Source organism: Chelmon rostratus, chromosome 9, assembly GCF_017976325.1.
Source record: "Chelmon rostratus isolate fCheRos1 chromosome 9, fCheRos1.pri, whole genome shotgun sequence".
NCBI lineage: Eukaryota > Metazoa > Chordata > Actinopteri > Chaetodontiformes > Chaetodontidae > Chelmon > Chelmon rostratus.
Window position 1 is genome coordinate 13,411,958 of NC_055666.1, and position 12,637 is coordinate 13,424,594.

General features: G+C 43.2%; 1 protein-coding gene across 1 annotated transcript; it reads left to right on the plus strand.

Annotated features, from left to right (window-relative positions):
- Positions 1-957: 957 nt before the first annotated feature.
- On the plus strand, positions 958-12,255 carry hmgxb3 (HMG box domain containing 3). Its single transcript, XM_041944016.1, has 21 exons — positions 958-1,113; positions 1,658-1,810; positions 1,918-2,092; positions 3,861-4,370; positions 4,516-4,623; positions 4,755-4,889; positions 5,007-5,245; positions 5,720-5,829; positions 5,914-5,994; positions 6,180-6,262; positions 6,375-6,485; positions 6,611-6,751; positions 7,249-7,556; positions 7,711-7,838; positions 8,510-8,641; positions 8,754-8,938; positions 9,094-9,316; positions 9,414-9,547; positions 9,990-10,109; positions 10,208-10,417; positions 10,635-12,255. Exons 2-21 carry the CDS (start codon positions 1,671-1,673, stop codon positions 11,232-11,234), a joined length of 3,873 nt encoding a protein of 1,290 aa, XP_041799950.1. The 5' UTR covers positions 958-1,113; positions 1,658-1,670; the 3' UTR covers positions 11,235-12,255.
- Positions 12,256-12,637: the final 382 nt, after the last annotated feature.

Sequence of the window (12,637 nt, forward strand, 5' to 3'; positions counted from 1 at the left end):
TAATTTGGTCTGGGTCTGTTGTTTATTTGCGGAGTTTTGTTCGTATTCGTATTTCAGCGCCAATACTAAATATATATCAATATAGCTCTCCTCATCGATAAGACGATGTATCTGTTTTTTCTTTATAAATAATTAAAAAAAAGACATTGTTTTCTTTGTTCACAGATATCTGACAGGGTCATCTTATCTGAGTTACAGAGAATTTCACTTTCATTCATTTCATCAATTTGTTTGTACTGACTATAGCCTTGTAAAGAAAGCTTTGCCTCTGTCTTAATGCAAAAATGTCCCCTATCCTACTGATTCTGCATTATTTTGCCCTGTTAAAAATGTGAAATAACATCAATTTTTCGATTTCTTAAAAAATATTCGATAGATAGATAGATAGATAGATAGATAGATAGATAGATAGATAGATTTTACTGTAGTGTTTTGGGTTTTAAGTTACGTTAAGGTACAGTATACGTCATCTTACTATTTTGGCAAAGTTTTACATGTAAAATCACTCACAAAAGGCCTGTCATTTCCGCATGTGACTGCATTAATGAGAAAGCTGTAATAGACTAAAAACAAATAATTTTGCTGTCAGGATCCCCTATTGTTATTATTATTATTACTACTATTATTATTATTATTATTATTATTGTTATTATTATGTTTTATTTCATCTATTCATTTACTTATTGTATTTTTATGGGCTTGGCTTTATGCCACATAAGCACTGATCCTATTTGTCATGTTTGTGCCACTTACGCAGTACTTTCGAGGGCACTTATCTGTGTAACCTGCGCGCGTCTGTGGCCACAATCTGCACTATGAAGGTCTATAGGACGCGCACGTTACTTTCACGTGTCAAAAACGTCTTCCGTGATTGGCCTCATCTTGTTTATTCGGGCGTTTGATTGGTTGAAGAGCATAGCAACAAACCGCCATGTTTTCTACAAGTCGACGAGAAACGAAGCTTCTTTACAGACATTTATTCATCGCAAATTCTCGATTTAATATGAAGCATAGACAAATCTCAGCATGAATTATCGTCGGCTCAATGCCTGACTTATTCGGCGGCTTCTAAGGGTTGTTCAGAACAGATTTTAGAGCATCGGGCCATCGTAGGTAAGGCTTCAATAAGAAGACATTTCATTGGATAACTCAGTGACTGTGCTGGCAGTATAAACACACGCCATTAAACCTACTTTTAAAGCATGGAAGTACCAGTGTTTGTAACATGTCAGTGCTATGTTAGTCTCCCTAAGAGCCTTATGAATGACAGGTTTCCATGATGTTTTATTTTGAATAACACACTGTAGTGCTTTATTCTCTCGGTGAGAGGCACCAAGCCGGAGCCACACCGTCCTACTTTCTGTTTACTTACTATACAAAGCATATGTATGTACCTCTCATTAGCTGATATATAGCTACCCCCTGAGCTGTAATAAATAAAACTAGTGTTTTCAGTAAAGCACAAAGCAGCAACGCGAGATGCTCATCCGTTATTTCAACTTTACTGTTGAAACATTGTATAGGTAGTTTGTACATCAGGGTGTAAACAGCACAGTATTATAGAGTGCAATATACATTTAATGATCTCAAACTAAACAATAAATCCACCTCCATGAGCAACAAACTTATCTCATGCTATTTTTCACGTTGGGCCTAGATCTTTGGAAATCATGGAGAAAGTGGAGGTTTTTGAGGTTGTGAAAGTAACTGAGGAGGTGGAGAGCTGCTACAACCAAATGGCAATGACGACCCCCAAAAAGAGGAAGAGTAAAGGTCAAGAAGACAATGTTGAGAAACCTAAGAAGCCTAGGTAACGTACACAATCCAAAGCACGTTCACACACGTCTTAGTACAAAGCATGGCTCTGTTTTAAACAGGGATTGAGCCTGTGAAAATTAAACGTTCTGTCTGTTTTAGGTCTGCCTACCTGCTATACTACTTTGATGTGCACCAGGTTATGCAACAGGAAATCCCTAATCTGCCACAGTCAGAGATCAACAAGCGCATCAGTGAGAGCTGGAAAAGGCTCAGCGTAGCTGAGAAAGCCTACTATCTGGAGAAGGCCAAGTCCGAGAAGGAGGGCATAGACACTGTAAGATCCATCCTCAAGTTTTTCTAGATAATCATACCAGTGCACCCGTACAGAAGCAAAAAAAATGGCCATGCTTGCAGTTATTTTTTAATGCTGTTATCTCAGGATCACTAGTCAATTATTTCATGATCTCAAGATGAAGCTGGTTTTCTTGTGACAACAGGTTAATTGATCTCATTTTGAGAAAATAAATAGCCGATGATTTATCAAGAGAAAACAACTTTGTTAGATTAATAAGAGTGGGCCATAACATACACACACTGCTCTTTGGGGTGGCTTCAGTTGTTTCAAAGCAAATCATACCAACTTTACATACAGTGGTCAACTTAAAGCAGATGTGTTACTGTCCGGTCGGCTACAATCAAAAGAATTATTATTGGCAGAGGGGAACTGGGAAAGAAACTACCCACATGGGTGTTTGAATGGTATAATGAAATATGTGTACAAATAAGTGATATTGAAGTACTGTCTGATGGGTTGGTGGGTACTGGGTACTCCTTGATGTGGCATATTCAGTTTGCTACAGTTGTTAAGATGCCATCTATGCATTTTGGCACTCCTGATCTATGACAAAAATTAGCAGTAATAAAAAACATCCTGTTATTTTGCAATAACAGGGTGATTATCTCATTATCTAGAGCACTGTTTCTCAAGCCTGGTCCTGGAGTACCACTGCCCTGCATGTTTTAGATGTATCCCTGCTCCAGCACACCTGATTTAAATGAATGGCTCGTTATCAGGCCTCAGCAGAGCCCAGTAACGAGCTGAGCATTTGAATCAGGTGTGTTGGAGCACAGAAACATCTAAAACATGCAGGGCAGTGGTACTCCAGGACCAGGCTTGAGAAACAGTGCTCTAGAGGAACTGAGCTTTTTTTTCTCCAGATAGCGGTATAAATTAATCTATCATGAGAAAGCAGCTGTGTTTTCTCAAGATAACAAAATAAGGAACTCACGATCTTGAGATAACGGCATTAAAAAAACAATTGCATGCACAGCCGCTCTCTGTACATCCGAACATGTATGGAACCTTTCATTTCACTAATCCTCAGAACTAAACTTCCTCTTGTAAATACCATCAGAATGAATTAGTCTTTTTGAAGGGAATTTGAATTTGAATTTGACAAAATGCTTGTTTAGATATTTCTCCATGGTCAGAAAACCTGAACAGCTAGACTGCTCTTGTGCACAGAGTGAAATAATGTTTATTTGTTTCCAGGAGAATCCAAATCATGGTCAACAATTTAAGGCTCACTGACCATGAAAATGCTCAAAAAGTATAAAATGAGTAATAGAAAAGTCTGTGATAAGCTGAATAAGGTCAGAATTTACGTCATCCCCCCATTTAATAAACAGTGATAAAGACAAGGATAGTATATTCTGCCTAAACTGTCGCGTCAGTGGAACCTGCTGCAGTAAATTAACGACACAGTCGAGCAGTCACCCCAAGGCAATCTTTTTAAAAGGTTTGCCCATGATGGAGTGCTTGATTATAGGTTTAAGCTGTTGAGTATATCAGAGCTTTTCTATATGATTACGCACTGCAGAGCACTCATGTAGTCAACTCGACTGATTTCATTTGTAATGATTACGTTTGGCTCATGTAACGACTGATAAAGTCAGAATGAAGTGACCCATTAGCATGAAGTATCACAGCAGAGATAAAACAGCCTTTTCCTGTTTTATCTCAGAAGTGGCCTAATTCATTGGTGTCAGAATGATTTTATGGATAGCCATGAACAATTTTCTCATTTGTGCTTTTCCCTCAGTCGTCCCTCAGCCCTTCCAAAGACCTGCCAGGCTTCCGCAAAATCCTCCCCAGAGCCAGTTACTTTCTCTTGTCTAAAGGCTGCTCTCCAAACCACCAGCCGGGAGCCTCTCAGTCAGAGGTGACCGTGGAGTCTGTGGACCCTCCAGTGGAGGGAGGCCTGCCCTCTGTCTCTCTCGCCCAAGAGCCCCAGTTCACACCTCTTGGGTTGGCCGGTGAGGTGGAACTTACCGAGCAGCCTGTCGTCGTTGATGACATAGCAGAGGAAATGGCAGTGGTGCCTCATCTCACGTACCCCCAAGGAATCCCACCCTCCTCTTCCTCTTCGGCCTCATTCAAAGCCCTGGCTGCCACGGATGTCCATGTCTCACAGGGCTCTGCCGACCTTATGGCCGGTGGGGTCACGCTGAAGGGAAATGAGACAAGAACTGCTGGCGGTGGTTATGTTGGGCCGACGGTGCAGCAGATACAGGGAGAGGCTACGCAGGTGGTTGCCATCATACCCACCCAGGTGAGAAATGTCCTTCTGCCAGTCAGCAGAATGAGCTTCATTTATGTTATATTAGTAAAAATTATAAGGGCTTTGCAGGTAAAAAAAACAATGTCGGTAATTATTTTAATCGCAAAAAAGTGTTTTAATCTGTCCCTCACTTCAGAACCTGCTGGAGCCCAAGCCTTTGGCAGGTGTCAGCACTATGGGCCCAGTGATGATGGTCTCTGTAGGAGCCAGCATTGAACAGAGTGCCAAACCTTCATATAAGATGGTGAGCAGCCACATAAATTTTCCAGCAGAAAAACACAGGAAAATCATTGTTTAGATTTAAATAATGTGATGATTTGGGGTGGTAATAGCAGTTGAGAGACAGGAGCTTTCATGTTTTTCTCTTTTTGTCAGTCTGTGAAGACATACACCAGGAGAGGTCGAGGGAGGTGTTTAAATCCTGGATGTTCATTTGTTTATGTCACCCGCCACAAGCCACCAACGTGCCCTGAGTGTGGGAGCCACTTAGGCGGAAAGTGGATACCTGCTGTAAGTGTCAAGCAATATCAGTGATGTTCAATCTTATGTCAACACCCAGGCGTGATACAATGATTCGGCCCTCAGTTTTGACCTGCGGTTCAAGTCAATTAACTGTGCCCATGTTAGGAAAAGAAGACACAAGAGAAAGAAGCTGCGTCCAAGCCACACAAAGCTGAGGCCAAGCATAAAGACAGCTGTCAGCCCGCACCTCCTGCTGCTCAGGAGGGAAGTGCCGATGTCAGTAAAACAAACGCCACTGGGAGCAAAAAAGAAGGGCGAGTTCAACGGTGCGCCAGGAAGCAGCATGCAGTTCCTGCAGGGAAGCCACCAGAGGGCAGCAGCACCCAGGAGCAGGAACAGACGAAGTGAGCATCCATGAATTTTTACTGCCACACGACGGGTGTGCAGTCTGCCCATTTGAATATGAAGCATGTTCTGTTTGCTCCATGGACCCAAAACAATATTGACCACCTGAATTGTGATGGTTGAGTAAAAATGGTCCTTTACACCATTTGCAGATTGGGGCTTTACTGCTTTTTTAAGTGCATTAGGTATATACACATATCTAGAGCTTACAATATGTACTATAGTAATAGTAAATAGTTACATAGTTAAAGTTTCTAATAATTATTTGTAGTATATATACAAAATGGCCTGCAAACGTTTCTATTTATTTGAAAGGCTGAACTGTAAACTAGTGTAGGATGAAAACCTTTTAGCCTGAAAATATGGATGAATACACTGACACCTGTGTGTGTTGTTATAACAGCTGGTTTTATTGTAACTTGTGATTATAGTGTGTATCTCACTTGACATACATTCCCTTTGTCACTGAGTAGACAGGTGAAAGACAGTCTTAAGGGTGCAACAGTCCCAGGTCAAGACAGAAGCAGTGCCGCTGTTCAGAAGAGGCCTGTGAGACCCATCCTTCCTGCCTACTACACCACAGGTGAGATCGAACATACAGCACACAGTAATCAAAATAAGCTGTCACCATGTGGATTTACATCTCGGCTTGTGTTCATGTTTCCAGGCCGCACTGTGTTCCAGATCTTAACTGTCCCATCTGACAAAGGAAAAGTTCAGAGTGCAAACAACAATAAATCATCCGCTGGTACGGTGCATCATTTGATGTGATTTGTAATTGCACTTAGTTTAGGTACAGTTCTATTGTTTGTTCAGTGGCTGGTATTGACAAACACAGACTATCTTTATTGCACAGAGAGGAAGTGATATGTTTATACAAGTGACTCCTTGAGGTTTCTGCTCTCTGCTGATGTGGTCATTTTCAAACCACAGTGCCTCGAGAGAGCTTCTCAGGTCTCAAACCCAGCACTTTAAAGCAGCTTGGCCAGACGGTCCCGACAACCACAGCCAAGCAGGTTCTCTCTCTCACACACACACACACACACACACACACACACACAAACAAATGGAAACAGTGAATATGCAGATTTGGTCCATGATACTCGCTTTCTGCATATCATTCCACAGGATTCTTCTGTCCCAGCAGATGCAAGCCAGCCTGTGTCTTCTTTGGCTGACAGGGGAATGAATATCCTGTCATTGGTGCCTTTCAAACAACAACACACTGTTTCCAGCTTTGTCAGTATAACACGACTGTGCAATTTATCCTGCTGTGTTTTCTTTTTTTATACTTTAAAATTGTTTCCTGATATCCTTTTGTTTCTTGATTTATGGGTAACTCTTGCTCTTCTTCATTCTTTTAGGATTTGGGGCTGTCTACAGCACGAGGACGGGGTCGGTGCAAGAACCTGTCCTGTGACTACATGTATAAGAACAGACACAAACCTGCAGTGTGCCCTAAATGTGGCTGCGAGTTGACCCAGAAGAATGCCAAGGGAGCAAAGGTGAGAGCTGACTTCCTTTAGATTCCTCTTAAGTAAAGATACTGTAGGATTAGTTTCCAGCTTTAACTCTCACCCCTTGACCCCCTTTATGAGTCTCAGCACTGCCTTGGCTCCCTGAGCGGTTGCTTCTTAGCATTCATAAATCTTGACTTCAAACTGATGACAACTGGCCTTTGATGTCAAGTCATTAATCTTCACAGTTTTCACTCAGAGGCTTGCAAGCATGCAGAACTGGTGTAAAGCTTTTTGGTAAAGTTCTTGTAGTAGTGGGACTGTATTTTTCTGCTCTTGACATCAATGTGTGTCCATTGCAATCATTGCTGGAATTGATTTAACCTTGTAGGAACTCATGAACAAGCCCTCGTCCACAAATCTTCCTCTTATCTTTATTTTATATTGTGGCAATGAATCACTGTCACTTTTGTGGTTATTAAAGCTGACCCCTCACTTGGAAACTCTCTTTCATGCTTATCACTCCTTTTTATTTCCTTTCTTAGGCTGTGACTCTGCTCGATCCATACAAGGCCCTGAGTCCCGCCCAGAAGGACATCCAACGGCAAAATACCTTGCAGTTACTGCACCGTTCCCTGCAGATTCCTGAGAGCGAGACTGAGCTCGAGGAAACGTTGAAACTCATCCAGGAGCTCAACTGTCTGCAGATCGTCCTGGTTCAGCCGGGCGACCAGGACCACAAGGACAGCGTAGAGACAGAGACGCTGGTCGAATCTGGATGGCCTCGGTTCTACGAATCCGCTGCGACTCACTGTGGCCTGTGTAACTACCCTCTCTTCAAAGGAGGTCAGAGGTGAGAAGATGGGTATTGGGATGGAGCGGAGGTGGTTTAGTGTCTGTTGTTTATTGTCGGTTTGTTTCTGTCTTCTAAGTATCCTCCTCCTGGTTTTACTTGCATGTTGTGTTGATGTCCTCTTCCCTAATGTGTGCTCTGATATATATGCTAGTACTGTCGCAGGACAAGAGGACTGCTGGCTGCTCACTGAGACACTCATCCAGACTGCCTCCCTCCAGCTCAAGGTGTGTCTCAACGTTCAGTGTCTGGCCCTGCACAGCTTCACTGACCTTCATCCAGGTAAAGAGCCCCACTTGCAACAGCATGTACATCGTTCAGCTGCTTTTTCATCAAGCGTCGGGCATTGAATCAGATTTTCCTTCCTGGCTCATTGTCTGCCATTGTGTACTCAGAGGCGACACCACACAGAACATCTAACACACAACAGATCTGATCATGGGTGTCTTTTGGAGTGTGTAGCACTTGTTTTATCATTTTCAGGAATACACTAATTTCTCTGGGATGGATACATCTGCATTTATTTAGGTTGATTGTCTGAATATCAGACACAATGAAAAAGAATAATAATTAATTAGAATAATTAGAAAGACAACTTAGTCTGGTGTTGTAGCCGTTTAATGTGGCAAGCAGACACAGCGTGAATGGCACACTTTGATATCAAAATGCTAAAAACTATCTTTATTATCATTATTTATCTCCGGTGTTTTAACAGAGACTTTCTGTTGCTTAGTATAATAAACAGTAAGAAGTTATTGGCTGCCGCTTTTTACACTGTTTTGTTTTTGTTCGTGTGCAGAAGACCGCAGTTGGACAATAGCTTGCTCTTGTATTCCTGGTAACAGCAATGCTCTTGTGCTTGCACTTGTCCGAAGAAAGATGTTTTTTTAAACTGTGGTATGGCCTGTAGCCAGCTTCCTCTGTGAACTAAAGTGTGATTCCTTTTTTGACAGGTTTGTTCAACATTGGTAACAGACTGCTGGTTAGCATCGACCTCTTCCTGAAGGTCAGGGCCAGTATCAAACTGGGCCAACCCCCCTCTCAGGCAGCCAGGTTTATATTAGACCACATCCCCAGTCACCCTGGTAAACACTGGATTCAACTCTCCATGCACACGTTCTGCAACTGTGTTGAACTAAAGTTTGTCTGATCTTGCATTTTCTCTCATTTTCATTGTGTCTTCCTCTTTTGCATCAGTCCACACCCTGAATCCAAAGGAGTTATCTCAAATTCAGGAGCTCCTCCTGAGTGGCTACTGGGCCTTTGAGTGTCTGACCGTGCGCGATTACAACGACATGATCTGCGGCATTTGTGGTGTTGCTCCCAAGCTGGAGATTGCACAGCGCTACTCGAACAACGTACTGGAGCTGCAGAACGTGGAGGTGACAGATGTGGGAAATAAAAGCCCAAAATAGAGTCCTGACAACATGCTTAGACCCGTTTTGCAAGGACAGAGTGATCTTTTACGTGTGAAACCTACAGAAAATAAGTCTAGGGACGTCTTCACATGCTTACACGCATTCGGTTCTGCCCACAGTTTACCTGGCCTGAGTTTTCAGTCTCCGACGAGGTGCATGTGGATGATTTCTGGCTGACCATGGAAAGTGAGGCCATCGAACAAGCTACTTTCCCCACCGACATCCCCAACACACGTGTGGACGCGTCTATCATCGCGCCCTTCATCCCCCCACTGATGAGGAGTCCCACTGTTATCAACACAGAGAAGGACAAGGTCCTGTCGCACACGCCGCCGCCCTCAGGTACTTGTTTCTACAGCTGAATTTCCTATTTTAGAGGTGGCTTCTGTAATCTATATGAAAAACATTTTAAGACAACGATTTTCATCGCCTGCTTCAGGAGATCCGTCGGTTTTAGTGCGTCTCATTCATGATGGTCAGCTGAGACTCGACAAAATTGGAGATCACAGTGAGAACGAGCTGAGAACAATACTGGACCGCTGCGGGGCGAGCATCACCCCAGACGCCACTAAGGTGTGTGCGTGTGCGTGTGTGTGTTTGTGTGAGTGGGTGTGAGAAACAGAGAGAGAAAAGCATGTGGCTTCGTGCTTATAGTGCTCACATGTTGTTAATGACCGGAAGTAAACAAGTTGACTGTAAAATGATGGCTGGGATACGAGTGTGTTTTAGTAACTGTTTTAGTAAAAACACTAATCATGTGATAAGTTCTTGGTCCAAAGAACAGGAAACCCCCCCTCCCCAAGAAGAAAACACACACACACACACCCTGGGACGGGACAGACTTTAATGTCTTGCTCAAGGGTATTTCAGCATTCAGTATTAACTTGATTCGCTAAAATTTAGTTGAAAGACGGTGTCCTTATTCATTGCATCTTATCTCTGCTCACTTTGATGTGCCCATATCTGTGGGAACTTGTTTCGATAAAAGCCCCCTTTCTGTCTCCCTCTGTGTTAGAATGAGCTGCTGGCCTCCCTGATCTCCTTGTACACACTTGTTCATAGTGGCCTCACCACAGCCCCACAGCCCCCTACACACCTCACCGCTGGCAAGCTGTCCAAGGTCTGTCCCCACAAGGTAAGAACAGCAGCCCTTTCATTTCAAATCGGTAAATCCAAACGAAGCGTGGAGATTTAAGTCTCACTCGTCCGTTTCTCTCCTGTAACTGCGTCCAGGTGGTGTGCGGCTCGAAATACTTGGTGAGAGGAGAGACGGCTCGAGACCACGTAGACCTGCTGCTGTCCTCTCGGTACTGGCCCCCAGTCTACGTCAGTGACTGTGCTCGTCAGGTGGCGCTCTGTGCTGACATGCAGTACCCAGAGCTGGCAACCCAGATGTGGGGCAGGAACCAAGGCTGCTTCTCTGACCCTTTCGAAAAGCCAGAGGTGAGCGATGAAAATGAAATCCAATTATCTGTTAAGGAATGTGTGCTAATGAAAATTCAAAACAATCAATGGCCCAATCAGTATTTCTTTTTATCCTAGAAATTCTAGATATATTCACGTAAATGAGTGAAGAGTGACTTTAAACTTTTCTGTGTGACGTGAAATGTTAGGAGCAAAAGGCAGTTTTCAATCTGCTCTCTGAATTCTTGTTCATTAGTTTGTGTCGTGCGCTGAGCTACAAGACCAGCCCTACAGCGCTGACCTGGTGCTGGTAGCAGAGAACCAGCAGGTCCACCCCATCACCAAATCCTCTTGTTGCTGGCTGGTTCATCCTCCTGGAGCTGCCCAGGCGCCTCCTGCTCTTCCTTCAGAGCACCACTCCATGGTCCTCTGCAGAGATCTGGAGCCCTACGTCAGCCTGATGGCTGAGCTGGAGAAAGAGAAGGAGGAGGATGATGATGAGGGCGCAGGACAGAAAGAACAGACGGACAAAGCTGAGAATGATTCAACGGAGAAATCAGACGACTGTCCCTCGGTAAGCCGTGTGCGGCGGCAACCTGTGGTCTTTAACAACACTGCTTATTACTACCTGTACAACCGCCTGGTAGATTTCTTCACCAGCAGGGACATCGTGAGCCATCAGATCAACCAAGTGGTGAAGGCCTGCCAGCCTGGGGAGGTAGTGATCAGAGATGCCCTGTACAGACTGGGGGTGGCACAGATCAACACAGAGAAAGAGGAAGATGAAGGAAGTGGGATGGAGGGGCAGACACAAGAGGGAGGGACGGAGATGTATGAGGTCGTGCTGTCTGAATAGAAGTGTTCAGGATGGACAGTCAGAGGAGAGGGATGGACTGGATGTCAAAGATGGCTGCATGCAGAGACAGGAGTGCAGACAAATCAAGAGGCTAGAGGACCCTGAGGAAAGTGTTGCCAGAAGGATCCAGGAGTTAGGAAGCGATATGGCGCTCACCCCCAATAATAAGCAGAATAAGAAGAATTATTCCGGAGCACCGGCCTGCACAGCAGGGCATCTAATCAGCTGAATATTGTTGTCAGGTTTTACTGATGTGAGGAAAGAGGCTGAATTTGGGTAAAGTGAGTTGAATTTTGCAGGAATGGACCTTTTGCAGTCATTGAAAAAAGTGGAGAGTGGTCAATCGTGTTTATTAAGATGCTAAAAAACAAAACAAACATTTACAATGTCTTCGTTGAACCATATCTAAATGCAGTAACAGTGAGTGCCAGAGTCAAGTCATAAAAGTCAAGGTGATGCAGGCTGAATGTCACAATTAACATTTCAAATGACTAAAGAATGTAAACGTGTTTCGTGTCTTTTACCAACAGGGTGCTAAGAGTTAAAAGTAAGTGTGAAGTTTGCAGTTAAATTCAAAGCTCTCCTGTGACTGAAAGAATGTAAACAGGATTTTAATATCTCAGCTGCTTCAAGCCTAAATGTATATATTTAATCATGAAGGAAATGTATTTATTTCCCTTTTATGTCCACAGACGTGTCTGCTTTACGTTCCACACACGTTACCTCTCACCTGCCACTTGTTGCCTTTTGGACTGATGCTTGCATTTGAAACGTGACAATAAAATGTGTATGTGTGCACTGTGCTGAATCATCACGTGGGGATGGTGGTGACCTTTGGCCTTGGCTTTGTTTTGCATTACATTTTCTTCTCATGAAGATCCATTCAATCTCTTGTCTCCCTGTCGACCAATCAGCAGCCAGCCTTTTAGAGTAAACTGAAGATACTGAATAGATCTGCCTGCATGAAGCACATCAGAGAGATTGCTGTTTTATTCGTACTGTCACTATTAGCGATTCAGATAACCGAACAAGTGTTTCATGAAGTACTGAGTATGGAGGCTGGTAATAAAACAGCAATGAAACAGTCAATAAGTGCATCATTTCAAAATAAATTCATTTTCTTCTTTAATTCTTAGTTTAATGGAATTTGAAAATGCAGTTTAAAGATGAATAACTGCATTCACAGATTTAACTATGAATGCATTTTAGGCTGAAAATGGACAACAGGAGTTCAGTTTGTCAAAGGACATCAGGGCAGCTAAGTATATTGTGTAGATAAAGAAAATATTGCAATACAAAGCTACATCCTGTAAATTAAACTGCCTACACAACAAATAAATATAAAGACTTAAATGAGTTTGCCGCCCTGCTCAACTTCACTGTGGAAAAAACTGTCCATAAAG